The following is a 20,258-nucleotide window of genomic DNA, read 5'->3' on the forward strand; positions in this document are numbered from 1 at the left end:
TGTTGTGCAGCGGGCACTACAGTCTCCAGTGCTGACACTACAAAAAAAGCTCACTACACTACACATTCCCTGTTGTCTTCGCTGACTTCTACGCTCTTGGCAAGCAGAATGAGTTACTCTCGGTAGAGGGGGCGTCGTCTAGCAAGGAGTGCCATTGTAGTTTCGCGTCACTGTGCTCCCCTTTTACGATGCCCTAGCAGTCCTCTCTCACGGTATGCTGCCGCCAGTACCTGCACTTTTTCCTGGCTCACTCGATGGAGGGCTACTGGTATGCGGTGCCCAGCCTTCCGCACCTTGCGTATTGGTACCGCTTCACTTGTAATGGTTTTCACGATACTCTCCGCCGAGATTGTTCGCCTCTATGCGCCTGCGCTACGCCGTTCCGATCCACCCGGCGTGCCGTTTTCACTTACCGATGCCCTCTGTACGGTCGCGCTCATTAGTCAAGATACCCCGGGATCGGTGACGGCTCTAACAATACCTTTCACTCTGTAGAGAGCTGACTTTCCCCAGCACGGTCTAGGGACAACCCCAAACAGCGCTACTGTGTGCTCATCTACATTGGTGCACCTCCAGTTGCGGTCTGAAGGTTAGAGTAGGGGGTACTCGAAGTTCGCGCGAAATTAGATAGGCGGCATCCACGGCCACACGCCTGCGGGACAAGACAGTTTGAGAAGCGTGCTTCGCTCCATCAAGGACAACGGCCAACATCGGCCTGACGCGTCCTTGTCACTCAAAAGAGTTCTGTTGACTTTTTTCCTGAGGGTTATTCGAGCTTCAGAATGCTTGGACCACAGTTGTGTATCCCTCACGAGGACGACAGATACACGGAACGCGAGCTAGCCCGCGGGGAACCCCGCGTCGGAGGTTGGGTTGCTTGCGTGCTCGCCGGTTAGGGGGCCTCCTCCCCAAAAACAAACACAAAACGACAAAGTTCAAATATCGGCTGTGTTCTTTTCCCGCAGCCAGTTTCCCTTTTCATTCGCTGAAGGCATCCGGTCGTCACACCACCAATGGTTTTCAGTCCGACCTTGGAAGGCCCGTGAAAACGCGTCTTACGGACTCCATAATAAGACACTCCCCATACGAGGTTTTCATCTTGCGTCCCGTTTTCTTCTGCCGAGGCTGCAAGGCAACACCAAGGTGAAGACGTGGCCTAGGTAAATAGAGGACGTTTCGCTCTTTGGTGCCGGTCGTACCGGTGTGAGGCCTTTCGCATTGTTGCGTTCCCGCATTTTCATCTTCTACCATACAAAATCATGTCAAATGGGGTTTCTTTTTTTCTCTCGTAGCAGCTGGAAGTGCGGATGCTTGAGAGAATGAGGCACTCCCTATTTTTTCCGCCACATGCAGAGCATGTCCAAGTGCCTTCTCCTTTCAAGCACTGAAGTAAGAGTTGTTGTGTAGGTTGTTCTCTGAATTTCTCCATTGTGTCGCGTGTAATTGTTGTGTCCGTTCCTGTGCATTCGTGGGAAGTTCTAGCCCTCTCCCAGCTCCCGCAATCGAAGTAGCCTCTGAAGACAGCCGCTGAAGGGAGGGAGTACTTGCTCAGTTGATGCTCACACAAAGTCTCCAGGTGCAAGACAGAAGCAGGCAAGATAGTTCCGTAAGCCTTCAAAATGAGCAACCACACCACTAAAGAACTGCATTCGGGTGCACAAGTACGTTCACCACGACAAAACGCACAACAGAGAGAAGCAGAGGAAGCGGTTGTCGCACTGGGCCACAGGTTAAGTGGCGCACCCATCTGGTTGAAGAGAGACCCTCACGAGCGCTTACGCGCACCAGGAGGCTCAGCAGCCTCCTGTCGAGGAGGCGGAGGATGCCGGAAAGGAAAAGAAGTTGAGAAGCACAAAGGTTACTACCGTAAACTTTTATTCTCTCTTTTCGTGACCTCCATCTTGATCGCTACGACAGTTGTCATTGCGCGAAACCGCTCCAGAATCAGTGGTAAGATAGGAACCTCGGCGAAATCTCGACTGGCAGAGCTCAATTGCCCTCTCTTTAATAGAAGCAGTGTAACGACTGTCAGGTCTCAAGGAGGAGAAAGGAGACTTGCTGCAGATGGGACACCTAACAACCCCGCTGATCAGGAGAATATCGACGTCGAGTGTGCGACAGCCCTGGGCCTTTCACTTGTTGAGAGTGATCGGACAGGTAAGAGGCAGCAGCACCTCGCTGTCTCTGTCTCTCTCTTTTTTGGTTCGCAAGGGTCTCCACTCTCACTTGACGTCATCCTTCTTTGAGTAATGTTGTTCCACCGCATTTGTGCAGGAGGGCGGGGGCATCGACATTTTTCTTTAGAAGAGACGATGAATCCACGCAGGCAAATCTCTCTTCTTCAGCATACGTATACACGTAAAACACTATACACATTTATATACATACCCGTATACATACGTATACGGATATGCACGCATATATATATATATATATATATATGCCTATATTCATGCATATACGTACATACCTAGACTCATATACATTTACATGGCCACACGACGGCTTCACTGACACGACCCCCGGCCCCCCTTTCTTCAAGTGATTAGAAGGAAGGGATCTTGTCTCGTTTTTCTGTCTTTCGTCTACCTTCCTATACGAAAGCCAGCAGTAGTAGTAGCAGCAGGTGAGAGTGGGGCAGCCCGCCGACCGCTCTGCCCAATGTGGGCGGTGCAGTGAATCGCCCGCCGGCGTCTGTACGTTTCGATGACTCTCACTCCCGTCTTGTGAGTTCTAGTATCGAGATGTTGTCTTACCTACTTGGCGATCGTCGTCTCTCACTTCATATTCCCGGGAACTGCAATGAGAGATCTGCTGTTGACAACTCCACAAATCGGCCGTCCTTACAAAGCATATAGATGATTGATGTGTCTCTTCTTCGTCTTCTGCGCTTTGCGTGCAGTTAGGGTTTAGGGTTTAGGGTTACGACTGATCAGAGAAAGGAAGATAAACCTTCTAGCATGCAGATAACCAGCTGCTACAGGGACTAAGCACATAGTGAAAGGCAACCGTGGAGGTTCCGTATCTGCTCTTCCTTTCGTTTTTCTCAACCGTTTCGTAGTTGCCTGTTTGTACACGTATATATCTATGTATCCATTCGTAACTGGTTCGCGTGCCATCTCAAGAGTCTTCACACGGGCCGGTTTTCAGGTACGGAGATCGGCCTATATGTATATGTTCCTTCATCTAGTAAGTACGGGCACTCATTATCTGTCCAGGCAAAGATGCGAGGCCTTTCCAGAGTGTATAACATTTAGAAGAGTCATAAGTACTTGCTGAGGGGCATCACACCACTTCCTCTTCGTGAGAGAGCTACAGCTGTTAAAGGTTTCCATCGTGTTTTTCCTATATGTTTTGAGAAGGGTGACTTCACCACGCTCAGAGCGATTGGATTTCCTTCACTCTTTTCCAGAAGGCGTCTCCTCGCTGCCCTGTCTCCGTCTCACTCAGACTACGCAGAAATAACACTGATGAGCTCGTTGGAGCCTCAACCGTCCTAGGTATGAATGGTAGTCGACTTGACTGTCTTAGTGTGGCTTTGCATTGTCGATGTACAGGGAGACCTACGCCTAGTTCAAGATACAAGCCTCCGTGATATACTCGACTCCTTAATCCCCCTTTTAAAGAAGCCGCGTGAAGATGTTATTCTTGTAAGTTCCCCCACTTTATATCTCCCTGTTCCTATGAACGTAGATAGAAGATGGATGGTAGAGACTCGATAGCGTGTTGCTTTACGTGTGCATGCACTCGTCGTGGGGTTGGAAAAAAAAGTCAGGTAGAAAGGCTCCCTCTCATCTTTTCCCGCAGCTCAGACATGTTGAAGTCTATCCGTCTGTGGAAGACATCGAGGTTGTAGCTAGTTGTTAACATAGCCCGAAGAAAGAGACGGACAGAAGAGAGGAGCAGTCCCCCTTTCATTCACTGTCGGTGGTGGTCATGGTCGCGATCACAGTCCAAGTGAAGAGGGCCCGGGATTTCCAGCAATCGTCTTTGCAGAGGGCTTTCTCATAAAGAACACGCGCAGATGACGAAGGAAACGGTTCGTCTGTTGATTGAGATGAGAGATGGTGTCGGGGGACAGAAGAGTCTATATTATCCTTCGTCGGATGCAATTATTGATCTGGCTAGGAATGAGTCTCGTTTTCTTTTGTTTTAAGCCCTGTCGTATAACGAATATGTCAGCACAAGATCTCGGCAGACGACAGTGTTGTCCCCTTGCCTATCTTGGAGTCTGTCATGCCTATGGTAGCCTGATGTATCTACATACATAGTTGGTTTTTCAGACATCAGAGATCAAGAGCCTCATTCACCCTAGTCTAGTCGTTAAGCATTCAGGAGGACGAGTGCATTGAGCATACAATTATCCGTCCATGCATACATGCGTACTGGGAAAGGAGCGTTTTCTCTGTCATGTGAGAATGCCTGTTTGGAGGCGAAGGGAGAGACAAACTCTTCTTCATATGGGTTGGTTTTTCTCGAGCCCACTGGATGGGGCCATGTGTGCACGTATTCTCTTTGGGTTTGCTTTAGCTCCTGGACGACTTGCTTGATCTCAACCCTGAAATGAGCGTGGTTGAAGCTCACTTGCGAGGATTCGAGGGAAACGTCTCTGCACTACAAAATTATCTCCTGGAGGTAAGTCAGTCTTGCATCCATGCATGGGGTCCTGTCGTCTGTAGACGGAGAGACGATAGTGATTCTAACGCGCGGTCATTCACATGTACATATCTAACACTATTGCCATGACTGAGCCTAGACACGTACAGATAGTTTCCCGGTTAACACCTCCAGTGTATCAGGTACATCTATCTATCTGTCTATTTCTATCTGTCTAACTAAATGCATATATACTTTCTACGTGACAGTATCAATTTGAACAAGTGTTAATGCCTGAGTCGCTTTGTAACTGCTTGTATTCCTTAGTATAAAGTTCACAATGTACATCATACACTACGCTATTATATATCAGCTGGGAAAGGAGGTTGTATTTAGTCGTGAAGATCGATTACATACATGCACATACCTTCGCAGGCAAAGAATTTCCATCGAGAATTGTTTAGTGACAGTCAAACGAAGCTCCCAAGAGGATGATAGAAAGAATACAGTCGGACCCAGAGACATCAAGTTACTTACGCTGTTCCACACATGCAGCTAGGCTCCTCCTTGTTCCACTGCGGAGACTTAATCCATTGTTCCAGGTATAGTGAAGGAACGTACAGCCGTACTTACTACACGTCATGCCAAGTGAGCACTTCCTCCGTGGTTTTGCATGAGGTCTCCTTTTGCTTGTCGGTTAACACACGAGGCGCCTTGTGGCAGGCAGTGCGCTTTGGTGTTGCTCTTTTACTTCATGATACGCTCGTTCCAGACCCCTATGTGTATAACTATATGGATCCAGGTGTATAGAGAGGTGGCGGAATACATCTATCACACTGTTATTGGGGACAGTCGAGCCGTCATGAAAAAACTGTTTCGCGTATCAGGCATTGTTAGAGTGTCGTTTGCGGTAGAAGTTCCTTGTCAAGCCGGGCTGTTGTTTCCTATGTATGTGAGACGTTCGATATTGTGTATGAGCAACTAGCTTGAAGAACGAACCGCACATCGTGTACTCCTTCGTATCCCGTTGCGCGGTCCGGAAGTCCCTTTCTCTTTATGTGTGTCGTTTTGTCCTTCCTTTCATTAGTCTAAGCAGGCTCGCTCTCTCAAGGAACGAGAAAAAGAGAGATGCGCGCACAGACGCCTCGGGTTTCATCCATTGCCGGAAGAAGTCCGCCTTGGGGCAGCCGAGAAGCTAGGTATACGGGAGGCATTAAAACCGGCCTTTAGCGTTGAGTCGGATCAGTTAGGTGACCCGGTAACCGTGGTGAATGTGCAGTCAGACGGAAACTGCTTTTTCCGGGCGATTAGTCTCCTCTTAACAGGTTCACAAAGACAGCACTGGAGGGTTCGACAGAGTTTAGTGCAGTGGATGACAGACCACTTTTACTTTACGGAGTGGGGGGAGATGCTCCTCTCAACAGAAGATCTGAGAAGACAAGAAACATTAGAGCGAGAGTTGGATCAAGCAAAAAGGACTTATGTGCAAGTTCCTTACCGGCGCACTCCAGTTGAGAGGTTAAGCCGGCAGCAATTGCTAGAAACGAGAATTAGCAGAATGGGGCATCTCACACTTGGGACGTTTGCAACGGATGTCGAAATACATAGTTTGGTAGAGATGCTTGGAATCAATGTCTGCACCTTTGTTCCTTATGAAGTACGAAGCGCCAAACCGGAAGCCTCTAACGGGGTGTGGGAGGTCCGGTCGCCCCTGACAGTACCGGATTATGGAACCAGGCCATCCATCTACCTATATCTACATGGTCGCGATCATTTCCAGGTTGTGACACAAACGACCGGACCGTTCCACAACCTCCTGTTGACCACCCACTTGAGACAACTTGCTGCCGAAGAAAGAGAAGAAAACTACTGCCCCCCCAATCCCCTACGAGTCATTAGCGAAGTGGTCGTAGGAGAGGATAGTGGTAGTTAGCTGTTTGTCACTTCACTTACTGTCTTACTCGCACTAATACTAGGGCGTAGTCCCGCTCGCACTATACCTACTCAAACTGGTGCGAGAGAACAATGGCGGATACCAGAATGGGTGCGGCTTCGAAGAACAGTATGGAGTACGTCACGGATGATACAAGTTCAGAGCGGCCGCTTGTCCGTTTGATGACGGGAAATGGAATTTTGAGCGGGGACGGATGATGGCCTCTGCTATCTTGTTAGTACGATGTCCTCAGTAGGTTTTTTGCGCCTACTGACATTCTCGTCTGGCGAGAAGAGGACGGGGTCCGCTATTTTTCATTGGAGTTGAGGACAGGTTGTTTAGTCCCCAAGGGCTGTAAAATAGTCTCAGAACAACCACAAAGTTGTGTGTTTTGACGACGGTGCCGTCTTTTGTGCACTTGTCTTGTTGGTTGCAATACATTAGGCGGGGAGATCAATACGCAGGTACGTGCTGTGCTGGCCGGTTGACGGTTTCCCTGCAAGTAGCGGAACGGGTTGGGTAGTCGGTGGCTACGTACCAGCGTTGTAGCAGTTGAGGAAATCACCTAGTAACGTTGCATGACATTTCAAACGGCTTGCAAACACGCCTGGGTTCTCTTTTTGTCTTCAAGGTGTGCGCCATGTTCCGTGTGGCGGTGGGTAGCTAGCTGAATGCCCGGGAATCAACCATTTGAATGCGGTGCGTCTCGACAAGCTGCTGCCGCGTTTGCCTGGGTATCCTCCGTCACACTCCCATCTGAAGAGATCTTCGCTTGTTTCCGTGGTTACGTTCCGGGAAACCATACTCAGGGTTTGTACGAAGATCTTTGGTCTTGTAAGTTTAGGCTGATAGAGGCAGGGGAAGTTTCAGGTGTGTTTTGAGTTACCGGTGAGATGTGACATCTTTGGCGCCTTGTACATCCGTTGAGGTTTTCTTGTTTTTCCCCCCGTCCGAATACAGGACATTACAGCTGGTCTCAAAGAACTTGTTCTGGCTTCAGAGAGCCCGGGTCCTGCGCCACTCACCAGCGCTCCCACCAGGCGGTCGGCCTGCAAGCGTCTCATCCTTGACAGCCTTCATGGCATGAATAGACTGGTTTACGTAGCTCTTTCCCATGCAGTTACAGAACACGTGGTCTCTGCATCTAGCGCAGTCAAGAGTGAGCGCCGAAGACAGTCGCGCGTCATGGCGCTACCGTCTCCGCACCTTCCAGGAGTGATAGCCGGGTTTTCGTGTGAAGGGCGTAGAACCAACCACGGTGAACGGTCCCGCTTCACACTCAGTCCGTCTCAGGAGAACTGGCAGCGCCACCCAGATTCGCGCTCTATTTAGTAAGGAGGCACGGCGCTTCTGTATGCTCCTTTTCGAGCTGAAGTCACCAAGCATTGCCACCGCTTCGGCAAAAAGCTGCGCCCTTCCCTCCTTTCCCGGCGGGGCAGGTCGCTACCTTCCATTCCTGAAGTACATCGAATTCACTAAGGAACTTCTCTCCAGACGAGCATCTACTGAACGAGCTACTCATTGCAGCGGTTCCACCGTTACGCCATTGTTCTCACCCCACCACTTCACTCCACACTTTCTCATCGGCTCAAATAGTTCAAAGCACAAGCCGCGCTCCCGCGTCAGACCGGACGGGGTTCCTCTTGTATCGGCCCTCACACAGGAACATGCGCTTAGCTCAATTCGAAATTGCGGCGAGAGGACATCGAGAAAGCTCCGCGTGTTTCTGCCGCAAAGAAAAGACTCTCAGACAAAGGCTAAAACATCGCCCGGAGGCAGACAAACCCAGAATTCAGAGTTTGCAAGATCGAAGAGCGTATCGCCCCGTTCGTCCCATATACCGACAGACAAGCGAGAAAGCGGTCTTCCTGTATCCCCCTTTGCTTCCAGGGGTAGGAACCGTCTACACCACGAAACTGAACATGACAATCGACAAGAAGACACGCAGGCCCAACACAGCAAGAAGGCTTCCATGGGCTGAGACGGACACACACATGACACACGAAAGAGATGGAGGGTTCAACAAAGGAAACGGTGACCCCGAGTCTTATTTTCTTTTCTTTTTACGACTCGCGTGCCAAGCTAGAAAACAACTACCATACTCTTGTTTAAGTGGAAGCGAGAAACCTTTCGGACCCTCAGTTGGTTCCAAAGCCAATTTACTCGGATGCGCGACAGATTTTCTCACCCCCTCGCGGTTCACGGATTCGGAAGAAAGAGAGGGAGCCAGCAGCGAAGAAAGGGAAAACGCGACCAGCTTTCCATCTTGGTAAGCTATTTCAGCCGACTATTCCTTCTTTTCCTTTCACAACATCAAGCAAGGGAAATACAAGTGTACGCCTTGAAACTCTCCCGTCCCCGCTCTTGCTTCCCGGTTGAGAGTCGAAACTCTGTACCTGACCCTTGTGAAGAGTCGTTTTTTTTAGACTGCCTTCTCTAGCACAGCGAGGCATCTCACATCATATGGAGCTCTCAGACAGATTTACATACTTACGGTCCTCACTCCTTCCTCAATCGTCTTTGTTTGTATCTTCTACACAAGACGTATAACTGCACGGATCAGTATTTTTTCTTCTTGAGTAATGGTGGAACCTTCCACTTCAACTAACTGTAGCTCTAGAACGAGACGGACTCTAGTTCGCGAAGGCGTCACACTCTTTATTTGCCTGGTGTTTGGACACCACGCGGTTTCTTGGTCCCTTTTTTCGTCGGCTTGCTGTTTCCTTTCTTTCTCGGAGAAGGAGCTTCTTTCCCTCGGCTCGCCTCCCCCGATTCCGGCAGTGAGTGAAACGAAGAAAGCGAGCTACTACTTCCTGACCGATTTGAACCGGAAGCGCCTTTTCGCGGCGTGTCATCGTTTGCGGCTCTGTTGCCACTTTTTGTCAAGGCTGACAAACTCATACTATCTTGATCTTTCTCGAGGCAACTGAACTTCACTTGAAGATTCTTGAGTCTTTCGGAGACCGCCACTTGCGCAGATTTACCTTTAGGCTTAGCAGATTCGCCTGGTTCTGCTGTCTTCTTAGGAGGCTCATCCATTCTTGGTTGAAGGGCATCGCTCTGTAAAGGATCTACTGGTGGTAATTCTATTCTCCCTACTGTGGCTGCTTCCACGTCTTGTCCACGTTGCTGAGTTCCCTTCTTATCCTTGTTCTTCCCCTTACATTTACCACCCCGTGGAGTTGCCACCGATACAACAGTTTTGCTGCTGGTTTTTCCGTTCTCCAAGAGCTGCGTCTGTTCGGCGGCTGGCGTACCTTCTCTCTTTTCTCCACCTCTTACTGTTGAAAGTTGTTTCTTCTCCATTACATCGCCAATTTCCTCGCTAGTTCCATCCGATGAAGGAATTGCATTTCTGGCTTGTGTGTGTCCCTTTGTTGTCTTAGCCCCACTGGCGTCATTCTTTCCAGAGCCTTGACGCAGTCCACGGGCGGACTGTGACTCTTTGCTTTTCTTTTGACCGTCACCATTTCCCTTCTTAGTAGTCTCTCCCGCTTGCTCTCCACGCACCACTGTTTGGCTTGAGGAGGCGGATGATGACTGGGAAGCTTTCTGAGGTTTTTCTTTCGTTACTTTCTCAAGAGGGAGACGGAGTGAGGGTTTCAGATCTTCAAAAGACGATGAAGAGGAGGAAGGCTTCTTCCTCGGACTAGGTTCACCGAGTAGCGAGGAAGTGGCGCTGTCGCCTAACGTGGCAGAAGAACACTTCTCAAAGCTCCCAGCGCCTCTTGCAGCGGCGAGTTTTTGAAACTTCGATGTCTTTTGTTTCTTGTCGTGTCGTGTCTTTCCCCGGGGGGTTGTGCTTGAAGAAAGTGAACGTGGACCTCCGTTATGTTCTATCTGTCCTTGGTGACTTTTCTTGTTGGATTCATTGTTTCCTGCACCCTCCTTCGGGGTTGATATCGTGTTGTCTTTAGTTGCATCTGAACGCGCTTTGTTGTTAGAGCCAGTGATACCTCCGTTTGTCTTCTTCGATTCAGTATCATTCTTCTTATTCTGGTGTGTTTTTCCGTTCTCCTTCATTGATTGAAGTGATTCACCTGAGGGTAATGAACGTGGATCATTTGCCTTTACCTGAGTCCCGGACATAGTATCATGGAATTCCTGCGAAGTGGAAGGTGATGATGATGTCGAGACAGATGCATTTCTATCCTCTTCTTCTTCTTTTTGCCCTTCACTTTCTTGTTCCTTCCGAGCTGTCTGCACACGTTGTTTTCGGAACAGTTCCCTTCGTTTGCGGGGTGTTAATCTTGGAGTTGCTCCAGACGACAACGTGTTACTTCCTGACATGGAACCGCCCCGACGCTCACTATATTCGAGAAACTTTTCAAAAGCATTCTCTTCATTCATGAGGCTTTCCACGTTTTCTTTCTTAGATATCTTAACTTTTTTAGGCCTTTTATCTTTTCTTTTAGCATGGGTTCGACATCTCCGGTCTGATAGATCATCCTTTCTATCGAGAAGCCGTTCCATGATCTGCTCTTGTTCAGATAAATATCCCTCAGAAAGAGTGTCTGATGAATCATTTCCTCCCCCTATATCATCCACGGATGCACGTCGTTTACGAGCCGAATTCTTTCGCATCTTCTTTCCTGATCTCTCGGAAATGAACCCTGTTATTCCTACGGCGGCTCCCCCATGTAGATATTCACGTGAAAAAAGCTCTCCAGCTAACCTTGGAATATGCGGTTTTGGGCGGTGTCCTTCTTCTTGTTGTCCAGACACCCCCCATCCCTTCCTGTCTTGTTCTTGATCTTCTTCTCCTTGTTGTTGCTCTTCTTCTTCCGTCGCACTCTCGCCATCACTTTCGGATGTACGACTACTACTGCTACTACCACTCTTATGATGACCGCTCTCCCCCTCCTGTTCCCCACTGGCGTCACCAGCTTTCAAAGGCATCAATTCCATTCCTTCTTTTTTATCTCCCCTATACTCAAAAACTCGTGTTCTGTCATTTTCATCGCCTTTGCCATCTTCTTCCTCCCGTGTCGCATCTTCACCTCCTCCACATAAGACCCATGATCCACCCCAGTCATCTCGTCCTTCACGTGAATCATCCTTTCGAAATTTCTTCTGTAAGCACTCGGGCTTCTTATCTTCAGACTCTTTAGCTCCGCCAATCTGTTGTTGTAAGGACGGGGTGTTGTCTTTCGTTTGCTCATCTTCATGTTCATCCACGATCATCCTATCTCGCCCTGTTGGACCATGATGGGGGGGGTCCTGGCTAGCTGTACCTAGTGTCGGCTTTTCACCCGCATCCTCTCCCCCTGTCGACGTGGTTGTTATCCCATCGCCATCTGCACCGGGCAATACCGGTGGAGCAAACACACTCGAGATAGATACCGGCGCACGCGCTTTAATCTTGGATAGCAGCTGAACCAAAACATCACATGAAAATCGTCTTCACGAGATAGAAAGACGAATCGCTAAGGTAAAAGGAAATCCATCCTTCTTAAGGCTTAAGGATACCTACAGACAACATTGGCAGCACCATCATCTACCACCCCATGAACAGAAGAACACTATCTATCTACCCTACTCATCTTAGCAAGTTTTTCTTGGCAGCTGATTCCAAAATCTAAGGAGTTACTCGAGACATCATTCAGATGTAGGTATGTATATATATATACATCAGAATGATGTGTACATACACGGAGAACAACATAAGGCACAAGAGCCAACTATGTTGCCCTCAATATACATCGCCGAAATATACACTTGTACATTATATATATATATGAAGAGAGAAAGAGATTGTGCCTATGAAAGAAAAGGACAAGTAATCGTCAGAGAGAGAATTCTTCTTACTTGGTCATAAAGGGTATAATCCTGTTTGTCAAATACGCAAAAGACAATGTAGTCTATAGCCTCAAAGTTGGACGGGACCTTCAACCACTTCGAAACGCATTCCACAACCACCTGATAAGAATCAACAACCCGCCATACAACAACACATACAACACCCGGAATCGAACCTACTTACGATGTGAGAAGCTGACTCATGTGACACAACCAGCAACCACACCCTAGTGAATGACATGAGATATTATATCAAGACTTGCCCACTCCTATCTTTCCTCTCAAGGAGTCCACACAAGTCAGATGCGAGAGATACACCAACAATGGCTTGATCTATATGACCCCTGAGATTCTTTTTTTACCCCTTCTTCCCGGAGCCCCCACCACGGTCAACAATACAAAGACAAATCCTGGGACGGCCTTGATCTTGGGACACTCATCAAGCCATCCCTACACTTCAATTCACTGAATCTTAACTTCATGATTTCTTTTATCTCTTATCGCCTTGTAAAAAATCTTCTCTTAAAGAAAGCAACATTATAATCTTTCACACCTCACATCATATACACATTGCATGAACAAAAAACCACTCACACAACACCACTCTCAGAGCTTCTCTATTCAATCCGATCTAGGAGTTCTAAGTGCCCCGCCTGAATGAAATCATACTTGCCTGTGCCGCACTGCGCTGAGGATAGCCATAAACACCCGTCGAGATACATGGAAACGCAATGGTCCGTAATTTTGATTTCTGAGAACATAAACATGAAACAAGAGAGAAAAAAGGAGGGTGGCATGTCTATCATGATCGTCTGGATCTATCATGAGAAAGACTCGGTGCCAGCATCTTTGCTCTAGTGTTTTTGCTGCGTCTTCACAATGGCGCAAACATCAGTCATCAGTCCACCACCCAGGGCCGAAACGGGTCTGGTCGCAGCAAGATACTTGCGGTACTTCTTAGAGCTGTCGCTGATGCATCGTTGTGAAAACAAGAGTCAAGATTGTGCTTGTAAGATGTATATGAGGACGAGGTATCATATAGAACGTAGGAGATATACTATATAGATTTATACACTCATTACAATTCCCCTGTAAGATACAAAGTCAGAAGGACGAATACACAGGTACCTATACATACATACATACAAAAATACACATAGATGAAGACAATATTTCTATAACCACTATTACTGCGTACATCTATATAGGCAAGGATAAGCATGATAATACTACTGCTGCATGTATATATGCATCTATATATATATGAAGATGAGAATCACAGTATTCCTATTGGGAGTGGGTGTATATGTATGTATGTGTATATGTATGTATCACTATCATATCAGATAGATGGTTTCCTTATGAATCGTCACTAAGTTTGTATACACTCGGATGTCGGTCTAGTGTGTTTCACTTCAGAACGGAAAAACAGGTAAGTTAAAACAGCATGAAGGACATGACAGCATAATCGTATGCATGCAGCATAGAGGACACCCATCATCTACCTTCAGAAGTTCTAACGCGTTGATATAGCATGATCTTAGAGCTTGAGGTTGCTCTCCCCTTGGTCCAACGGTGTGGAAGATTTGCTTGCAGAAGAGATTGAATCCCGGTGAGGCTTTAACTTCGCCTGACGAGAAAAAAACAAGCACAGGCAAACGAGAATCAACCGTGAGCTAAGACGGTCAACTTATTCTTAAACAACGTCAAACAAACAAACTAACAGGTACATGGCTAGTCACAATCACTGAGGAGACGACGTGGGAGGACGGCCGAGTTGAACCAAAGGGTGATAGAAGAATGAAAAGAAGAGACATCCATCATACGCCTGAAGGGACTGAAGGGGGGGGAGTCCTTGACTGATCTGTTGTGTTGCAATATCACCCCGGGATACAACGGGATCGCACAAAGAGATTTTTGCCACCTAGTAGATCTACCTGCTGATTAGGGAAGATAGAAAACGATGAATCCACACTTCACATCTATAGCTTCAGTGATGGAAAAGATCACGATGAATCCTGTATGGCCTAGTATCACTGAAAGCTCTTGCTAATAGCGTTTCTCCAGTCACTACGTACTAACACATCTAAAGTAGTCCACCTGCCTTTGCTCTATATGTATAGACAGAGAGATGTATTTCGATGTGCATAGGCCTTGATAGAGACTATAAGACAACTTACTCGTCTTGCAGCCACCAAGCGTCTGATTAAATGCCCGTAGCTGAGGCCCTGCTTTTCTATGAATGGCTCCATCGACTCCCCCCCCTCCAAGCAATGAATGGTTTGCCGCATTTACAATGACGTCCACATCGAGTTTGGTTATGTCCCCCTTGTAGACAATCACCTTGCGCAATAACCTGTCAGTCGGAGGAGGCAAAAGGGAGTAGAAACGAAGAAACAATTTCACGCAGCTGTTCCCTGTATGAAACAACCACCATATCATACTACGAGTGAAACAGTAGCGGCAGGGAATATTCACATTGATCCAGATTCCTACCGGCCACTTAAAGGACGTCAGAAACACGGAACAGCCCACACATCTTTCGAAGCGGACATCTGCTGGGACAGCTACATAGAGAAAAGATGAAGAATACTATTAATCTCTTGTTTCTATCCGAGGGGTGATCGACACAATCACACTCTGACCATTGCCAATCCAGAACAAGGTTACCGCAGAGACTAGAAGTGAGCGACTGACCGAAGCCGGAGATGCAGTCTTGCAAGTGCTTTACACAGAGTTAGGGTCCCGCGGATACCCAAGACGATGAGCGAGAACTCCACACCAAAGTCTTATCTATGGCGATTTTCAAGATGGACACGTGAACGTACACTGGACGTCTATCGGAATCTCAAACATATGCAATGCTGTCTGTGCTCAAACGGTGCATACCAGGGGTTCTTCCGCGTGCAGCCGCAGCTGATGCACGGGCAGTGAGAGATTCTACGACTGTCTGCGACAGTACGGGCAGCTGGGCAAACGAGATGCTTACAGGATGTTGTTACCCGGTAGACGTGTGACATTGACAAGAACAACTGAAACCACTGAGGATGCGCCCGACCCTCGGGCTGCGAAGTGATCCTAGCACGCGAACAAAAGTGCTCGGGCCCTCCGACTTAAGAAATCACCTACCAGTCTGCACGATCGACACTCGACTAGTTGCCAGCCCGGACGATACTTACGTGTTGGGTTCCTTCGAATATCGAGGAAGATTAGCGGAATCAACATAGCCAGATCGTCGCCTACTGTTGAGTGCAGCTCCACCCGCCGGCGGGACGGCCGATGCACCGATCGAGCCGCTGTTCCAAGGTGCCATCATCCTTTTATTCAGGACAAAAAAGACTGACTGAGGATGAAAAAGCTTTGGCCAGCGCCAACGTCACTACACAGAAGCGCATGAGGTCTAAAGAATCGGAAACCCGTGGCCCACGGTAGCTGGCGAGCCGCCGGGCTGTCCCCAGTTAGCGAGACGAAAGTGTGTTACTTTGTCCGCTCAAGTAAAAGGGACGCATCCCAACTACGCGTCCATAAACGCGCTTAGGGACGAACCGATGTTACGAAAAAGTGCTACCGCTGTGTCCAGCAAACCTGAAAGCAGGCAACCGGAAAGCCAGTTGAGGGCGCGTGTGCGGCTCACCGCAAACGATGCCCATGCACGAAAGGGTCGTCCAGCGGATTACCTTCCCAAACACTAAGGGCAGCGGAAACCCAAGATGGCACGAGTTGTGCGCAGGACCGAGAAACTTTTCTCAGAGGCCCTGAGCTACAGAAGAGCGAGCCGTCTTCCGCGATAAGAAGTGGCCAGCGTACTCAACCACTCGACCCTGCCTGCAGTCCTGCTCGGCAGACCGAACGGCCAGCCAACCGCTATCTCCAGTCAGCTTGATGCAAAAGCGACGAATTCTTCTCACTTGCCCGTGGCTGCTGTGAATCTGATCAAGAGCTATTCAGATGCCGGTCCCTTACGGTCAAACCGGACACGCTTAGTTTTGTGGACAGCCATGCTCGCGCCGTTGAACACCACGCCCGGCTGAAACCTGTCGAGTTACGGTGCACAGCGGCAGGCTGGACTCGTTTGACCGCTGCGTTAGTTTGGGCAGAGGCAACAACACCAATGTATTCCCGGTTTCAGTGCCAACGTCGGGACAGGAAACTAGATGCACCTGTAATTCTCTGAGCTCTGGAACTCCGGCTGAGACGGGCCAAGACGATCGGGAGCACACACGTACGATACTCGCAGAACGCCGACGAGAAAGTCCGTAGGCAAGTGGCAAGCGCTGTTCCGTTACTCGGCCTGTCTCAGGATCTACCCCTATAGTGAGGGCGGTGTGGGTGTATACATACGAACAGAAAGCGATTTCAAGCTGGCTTCGTGCGGATTGGCGGCACTGGTCGCAGACCAGGCACCGAACAGTGCAGACGTAAACTGGGTCGAACAAACAATCTGGCTCTGAGTGCCTGCACTGCTTGCACAGAGCGGGCGTTGATGTAGCAACTTTCCCAATACTTGGGCATGCATTCCCGAAGTCGAAACTTCCGAGAACGAGCATTCAATCGAGTTTCTTCAGGAAGTGTGTTGCTATTTCTTCAGCAATTCCTGCATCACCGAGGTAGTGCATGTTTGAACTGAAGTTCGGATACGTATGGTCGCATCCGATGAAATCAGCCGTACCACAACTGAAAAAACGGCACCACCTGGGCAAGGACACCCACGCAGATTCCTGCTGTTGCGTCTCGCCGACTGCTCGGCTGAAATCGCGGATAGAGCACGGGGACTGCATCAATGCACACCAGCTCTTACAAAAACTAGCAGGCTGGTCTCATAGAAAGGTGACAGAACTCGGGCCACTGCAACAACCAACGTGCAAGGAACACGTGCGGCGACCTGCACGTTGTCACTACAAACAAACGACGGCCTGCCCCAAGAACGTGCTTGAAAGATTTGCAAGGATCACCATCACGGCACCGGCTACACTCAACCGTAGGCCCGTCCCCTGAGAGCTGACAGTGATCCCGACGCTACAGACTGTACTCTTATCAGTCAGCACCTTGTCTGGCGAGCAGCCAACAACAAAGGTCTTCACTTCGTCGGGGAACATGTCTGAAGGAACTGTAAAGACAAACTTGTCGGCGACGGCCTTCCACCAGCTTTGTTGGTAACTGGGGAACAGGCTATTGAAATCCTTGGTGGGGCAGTTTACAACAGATGCTCCGTCGCAGTATTTTGAACTGTAGTCCAATGGATGAATGAAGTAACTGGGTCCTCCGCAAGACAAACTGAAACTAGGATTCTTCTTCGTCACGTCTGCGGCCACAGTTACGGACTGACCGTACGAACACAGGAGCTCGTCCATCGTCACTTCAGTCGGCCGCGCCTGCACAACCACTGAAACAAGGCAGCCGGTATCTGTGTTTGGAGCCTTGCAGCCTATCTTGAACTTCGTCACCTCCAGCGGAAATTGGTTCTCGGGAACTGTGAAAGTGTACGCCCCCTCACTGAATGTCAGCCAACCTTTCTCCGAACTGGGAATCAGGCTCGTCAAGCTTCTCACCGTGTTTTGGGCCGCACCGCTTGGTCCCACGCATTCTGCTAGGGAAAGCGTCTTCCAGTCACAAACATCGGGGCCAGTGCTCAAAGTTGATGGCACGACAGACGCGGTTGCGCCACACTCAAGGACGACGGAGTGGCGGGTCACCGGATGAAGTGTAACAGTCGTTCTGAGAAGAGTACTCGCCTCGGCAGGACATCGTATTCTGTTCCCTATGAAACCTAGCTCTCTTCTATAGCCCGGAACTTTCTCTACGGCAGCTGCGGCGTACATGCACAACGCGAAGCCGATGGCCGCGCTAGCCGCACGAAAACAGCTCCACATCGAATAAAACGCCCTGGCAGAGTGCAACCCGGTCACCATGATAGGCAGAGGCCAGCGAAGCGAGCTGTCCTTGCGAGGGAATCCATGAACTGAACCCAAGGAACGGCGGGAGCCTGAAGCCGGGTTTAGGGTCAACAAGAACTCGCCCTGCAAGGGAAGACGTTAGCCCCGCTGCCTCGCGAAAGGGGCGGCTGGCGGTTGCTACGAGTCAGACTGCTGATGGCCTTGTTGTAAGAGAAGATATATGTGGAAAGCCTGCACGACTCCTTCTCTTGCATACGTAAGCAAGGGCCGAATCAGGGCCGGAGGAGACGCATTCTCTTCTGTTTCCGCAGGGGAGCGTTTGCATAATACTACAGCTAGCCTTGAGCTAGCACGAAGTCTTTACCCGAAAATTAGTGCCTCGCAGAGGCACAACACACGCCGCTCCGTTGACCGGAAACCCTAGCGACTCCCCGCGAACACGCCTCTCGCATATCGGGGTTTCAGCGCTATCACCTGTACCAGAACGAAACGTAAAGATGTATGTAAGCTCGAACCGGGGTTTTCCCTTGGCGCCGTAACTTGAAGTAGTTCCCGACAGCATTCTTGGAGCCCTGCTGCCCCGGGATCAAGCAAGAATAGCGGCAGCAGATCTATGTCGTTGACACAGATACCCCTAAGGCCCCCCGAGTTGTGGACCCCACGCCTTTCCATCGAGCACTCCGTAGTGTTTAGCCAGGTGAACCGCGCGTGCTGTGCCTTACGGGAAAGTTCGCTAGCTGCATGCTAGCCGTAGGTTTGTGCGGCCGCTGTTCTGGGGGCGCGGCCCAACGTGCCCCGTTGTGTTGCAAGTCGAGCGTGCTGCTGCCTATGAGACGAAAGATGCCACCTAACCTGCAGAAAGAACACCACTCTTTCTTTAGGGTTGGAGTTTGCACTCACTCCAAGAGACTACTTCCAAGCGGAGGAAAGGAGAGATACCTCCTCCGTGACAACCCTTGGCCCCGGCGGGAATGTTGGGTTTTCGTCTGTCCGAAGGGTTGGGAGTTTGTACTATAAAACGTCAACTATACGTTTTTTCTTCTACTTTTTTATTTTTCGTCAAGGTCTGGTGTCCTGCCTCTTACACGCAACACGGCAGGCGCCTTGTTGCGCGTACCTCTGTCTCAGATCCAGCACCTCCCGCCGCCCTGGGCGGCGCATCCGCGGTCATCCCGGGACAACTCGCTAGGTAACTTCCTGCTACCAGCTCGAAGTAATTTCAATGGATGACTTCTACGTCTGCTTCAGATAGTGTAACGCCCGGTCTGCGGCTCCGCGCGACCGTCGCTGGGTGTTGCGCCTTCTCGTGAATACGCCGCGCGGACGTGTCACGTGTGTGTGCCGAGCGAAGTGTGCCTTAGAGGGGACGGAGCGCCGTCCGTCTCATTGGACCCATACGTGGTGGAAGAGACTAGAGAGGAACTAGAATTAATTTTACTGAGTTTCGCGTCGGCCGCTTCACGCGATAGCACCGCATAGAGAACAAGAGAGGCTCGTTCTGTTTTCTTCTCGTATTGCTTTGTCGCTATTATCGCCGTGGCTGACCAAATTGTAGGGCTGTCGTGTGTTGACCCGGCGGTGACACGCGACCAGAGACACCAAGCACGGAAAGTATACTTCCCAGAACGAATGAGCTGCCCACGACCGCGGAAATACAATGGCTGTAACGTTGTGAGCAGACACTTCGAAAGTCTCTTTGTCCTCGCTCTGCTCTTAACGACTCTCATCCGCAAACACCGTACCGACGCGTCAGACCCGCCGGGGCCGGAGGTCGACCTAGCAACACCGCACTCGACGAACCACGTCAACAGCAAACGCGTCACACCGGACTCACTGGTGACTCGCAACAACCACCATGCAGCACGACGGTGGCGACACTGTGAAATCGCGTCTATGGCGTACGGATGAGCCTCTGGTTTGTCCGCCCGCCGCCAGTGCCTCGAATTGCAACGGCGGCTTGCACTCACGGCGTCACACTACCGAAACGCTTTCACTGCCAAGAACCAGACGCACGCACAGAGTCGGCACCCCGTGCG

General features: G+C 49.8%; 3 protein-coding genes across 3 annotated transcripts; 1 reads left to right on the plus strand and 2 right to left on the minus strand.

Annotated features, from left to right (window-relative positions):
- Positions 1-686: 686 nt before the first annotated feature.
- CSUI_003812 (uncharacterized protein) lies at positions 687-5,715 on the plus strand. The gene is made up of 4 exons (XM_068064007.1): positions 687-2,157; positions 3,558-3,650; positions 4,531-4,635; positions 5,684-5,715. Exons 1-2 carry the CDS (start codon positions 1,620-1,622, stop codon positions 3,593-3,595), a joined length of 576 nt encoding a protein of 191 aa, XP_067924012.1. The 5' UTR covers positions 687-1,619; the 3' UTR covers positions 3,596-3,650; positions 4,531-4,635; positions 5,684-5,715.
- Positions 5,716-8,070: 2,355 nt separating this feature from the next.
- On the minus strand, positions 8,071-15,913 carry CSUI_003813 (macro domain-containing protein). The gene is made up of 5 exons (XM_068064008.1): positions 15,508-15,913; positions 14,509-14,684; positions 13,834-13,958; positions 12,338-12,448; positions 8,071-11,902 (listed from the first exon to the last, which is right to left on the minus strand). Exons 1-5 carry the CDS (start codon positions 15,642-15,644, stop codon positions 9,188-9,190), a joined length of 3,264 nt encoding a protein of 1,087 aa, XP_067924013.1. The 5' UTR covers positions 15,645-15,913; the 3' UTR covers positions 8,071-9,187.
- A 987-nt stretch (positions 15,914-16,900) lies between these two features.
- On the minus strand, positions 16,901-18,931 carry CSUI_003814 (surface antigen). Its single transcript, XM_068064009.1, has one exon. It carries the CDS (start codon positions 18,235-18,237, stop codon positions 17,224-17,226), a length of 1,014 nt encoding a protein of 337 aa, XP_067924014.1. The 5' UTR covers positions 18,238-18,931; the 3' UTR covers positions 16,901-17,223.
- Between the last annotated feature and the right edge of the window lie 1,327 nt (positions 18,932-20,258).

This window comes from Cystoisospora suis (assembly GCF_002600585.1).
Source record: "Cystoisospora suis strain Wien I chromosome Unknown contig_1723, whole genome shotgun sequence".
Lineage (NCBI taxonomy): Eukaryota > Apicomplexa > Conoidasida > Eucoccidiorida > Sarcocystidae > Cystoisospora > Cystoisospora suis.

Bases quoted from the DNA above. Each gene is read 5' to 3' on its own strand.
- CSUI_003813 (XM_068064008.1), bottom strand. From the start codon at position 15,644: ATGATGGCACCTTGGAACAGCGGCTCGATCGGTGCATCGGCCGTCCCG. The intron at 12,449-13,833 runs GTAGATGATGGG...GATTCTTATCAG, and splicing joins ACGCGTTAGAACTTCTGAAG to GTGGTTGTGGAATGCGTTTC. The intron at 11,903-12,337 runs GTAAGAAGAATT...GTTTTGGTTCAG, and splicing joins ATTATACCCTTTATGACCAA to CTGCTATCCAAGATTAAAGC.
- CSUI_003814 (XM_068064009.1), bottom strand. From the start codon at position 18,237: ATGGTGACCGGGTTGCACTCTGCCAGGGCGTTTTATTCGATGTGGAGC.
- CSUI_003812 (XM_068064007.1), top strand. From the start codon at position 1,620: ATGAGCAACCACACCACTAAAGAACTGCATTCGGGTGCACAAGTACGT. The intron at 2,158-3,557 runs GTAAGAGGCAGC...GTCGATGTACAG, and splicing joins TGTTGAGAGTGATCGGACAG to GGAGACCTACGCCTAGTTCA.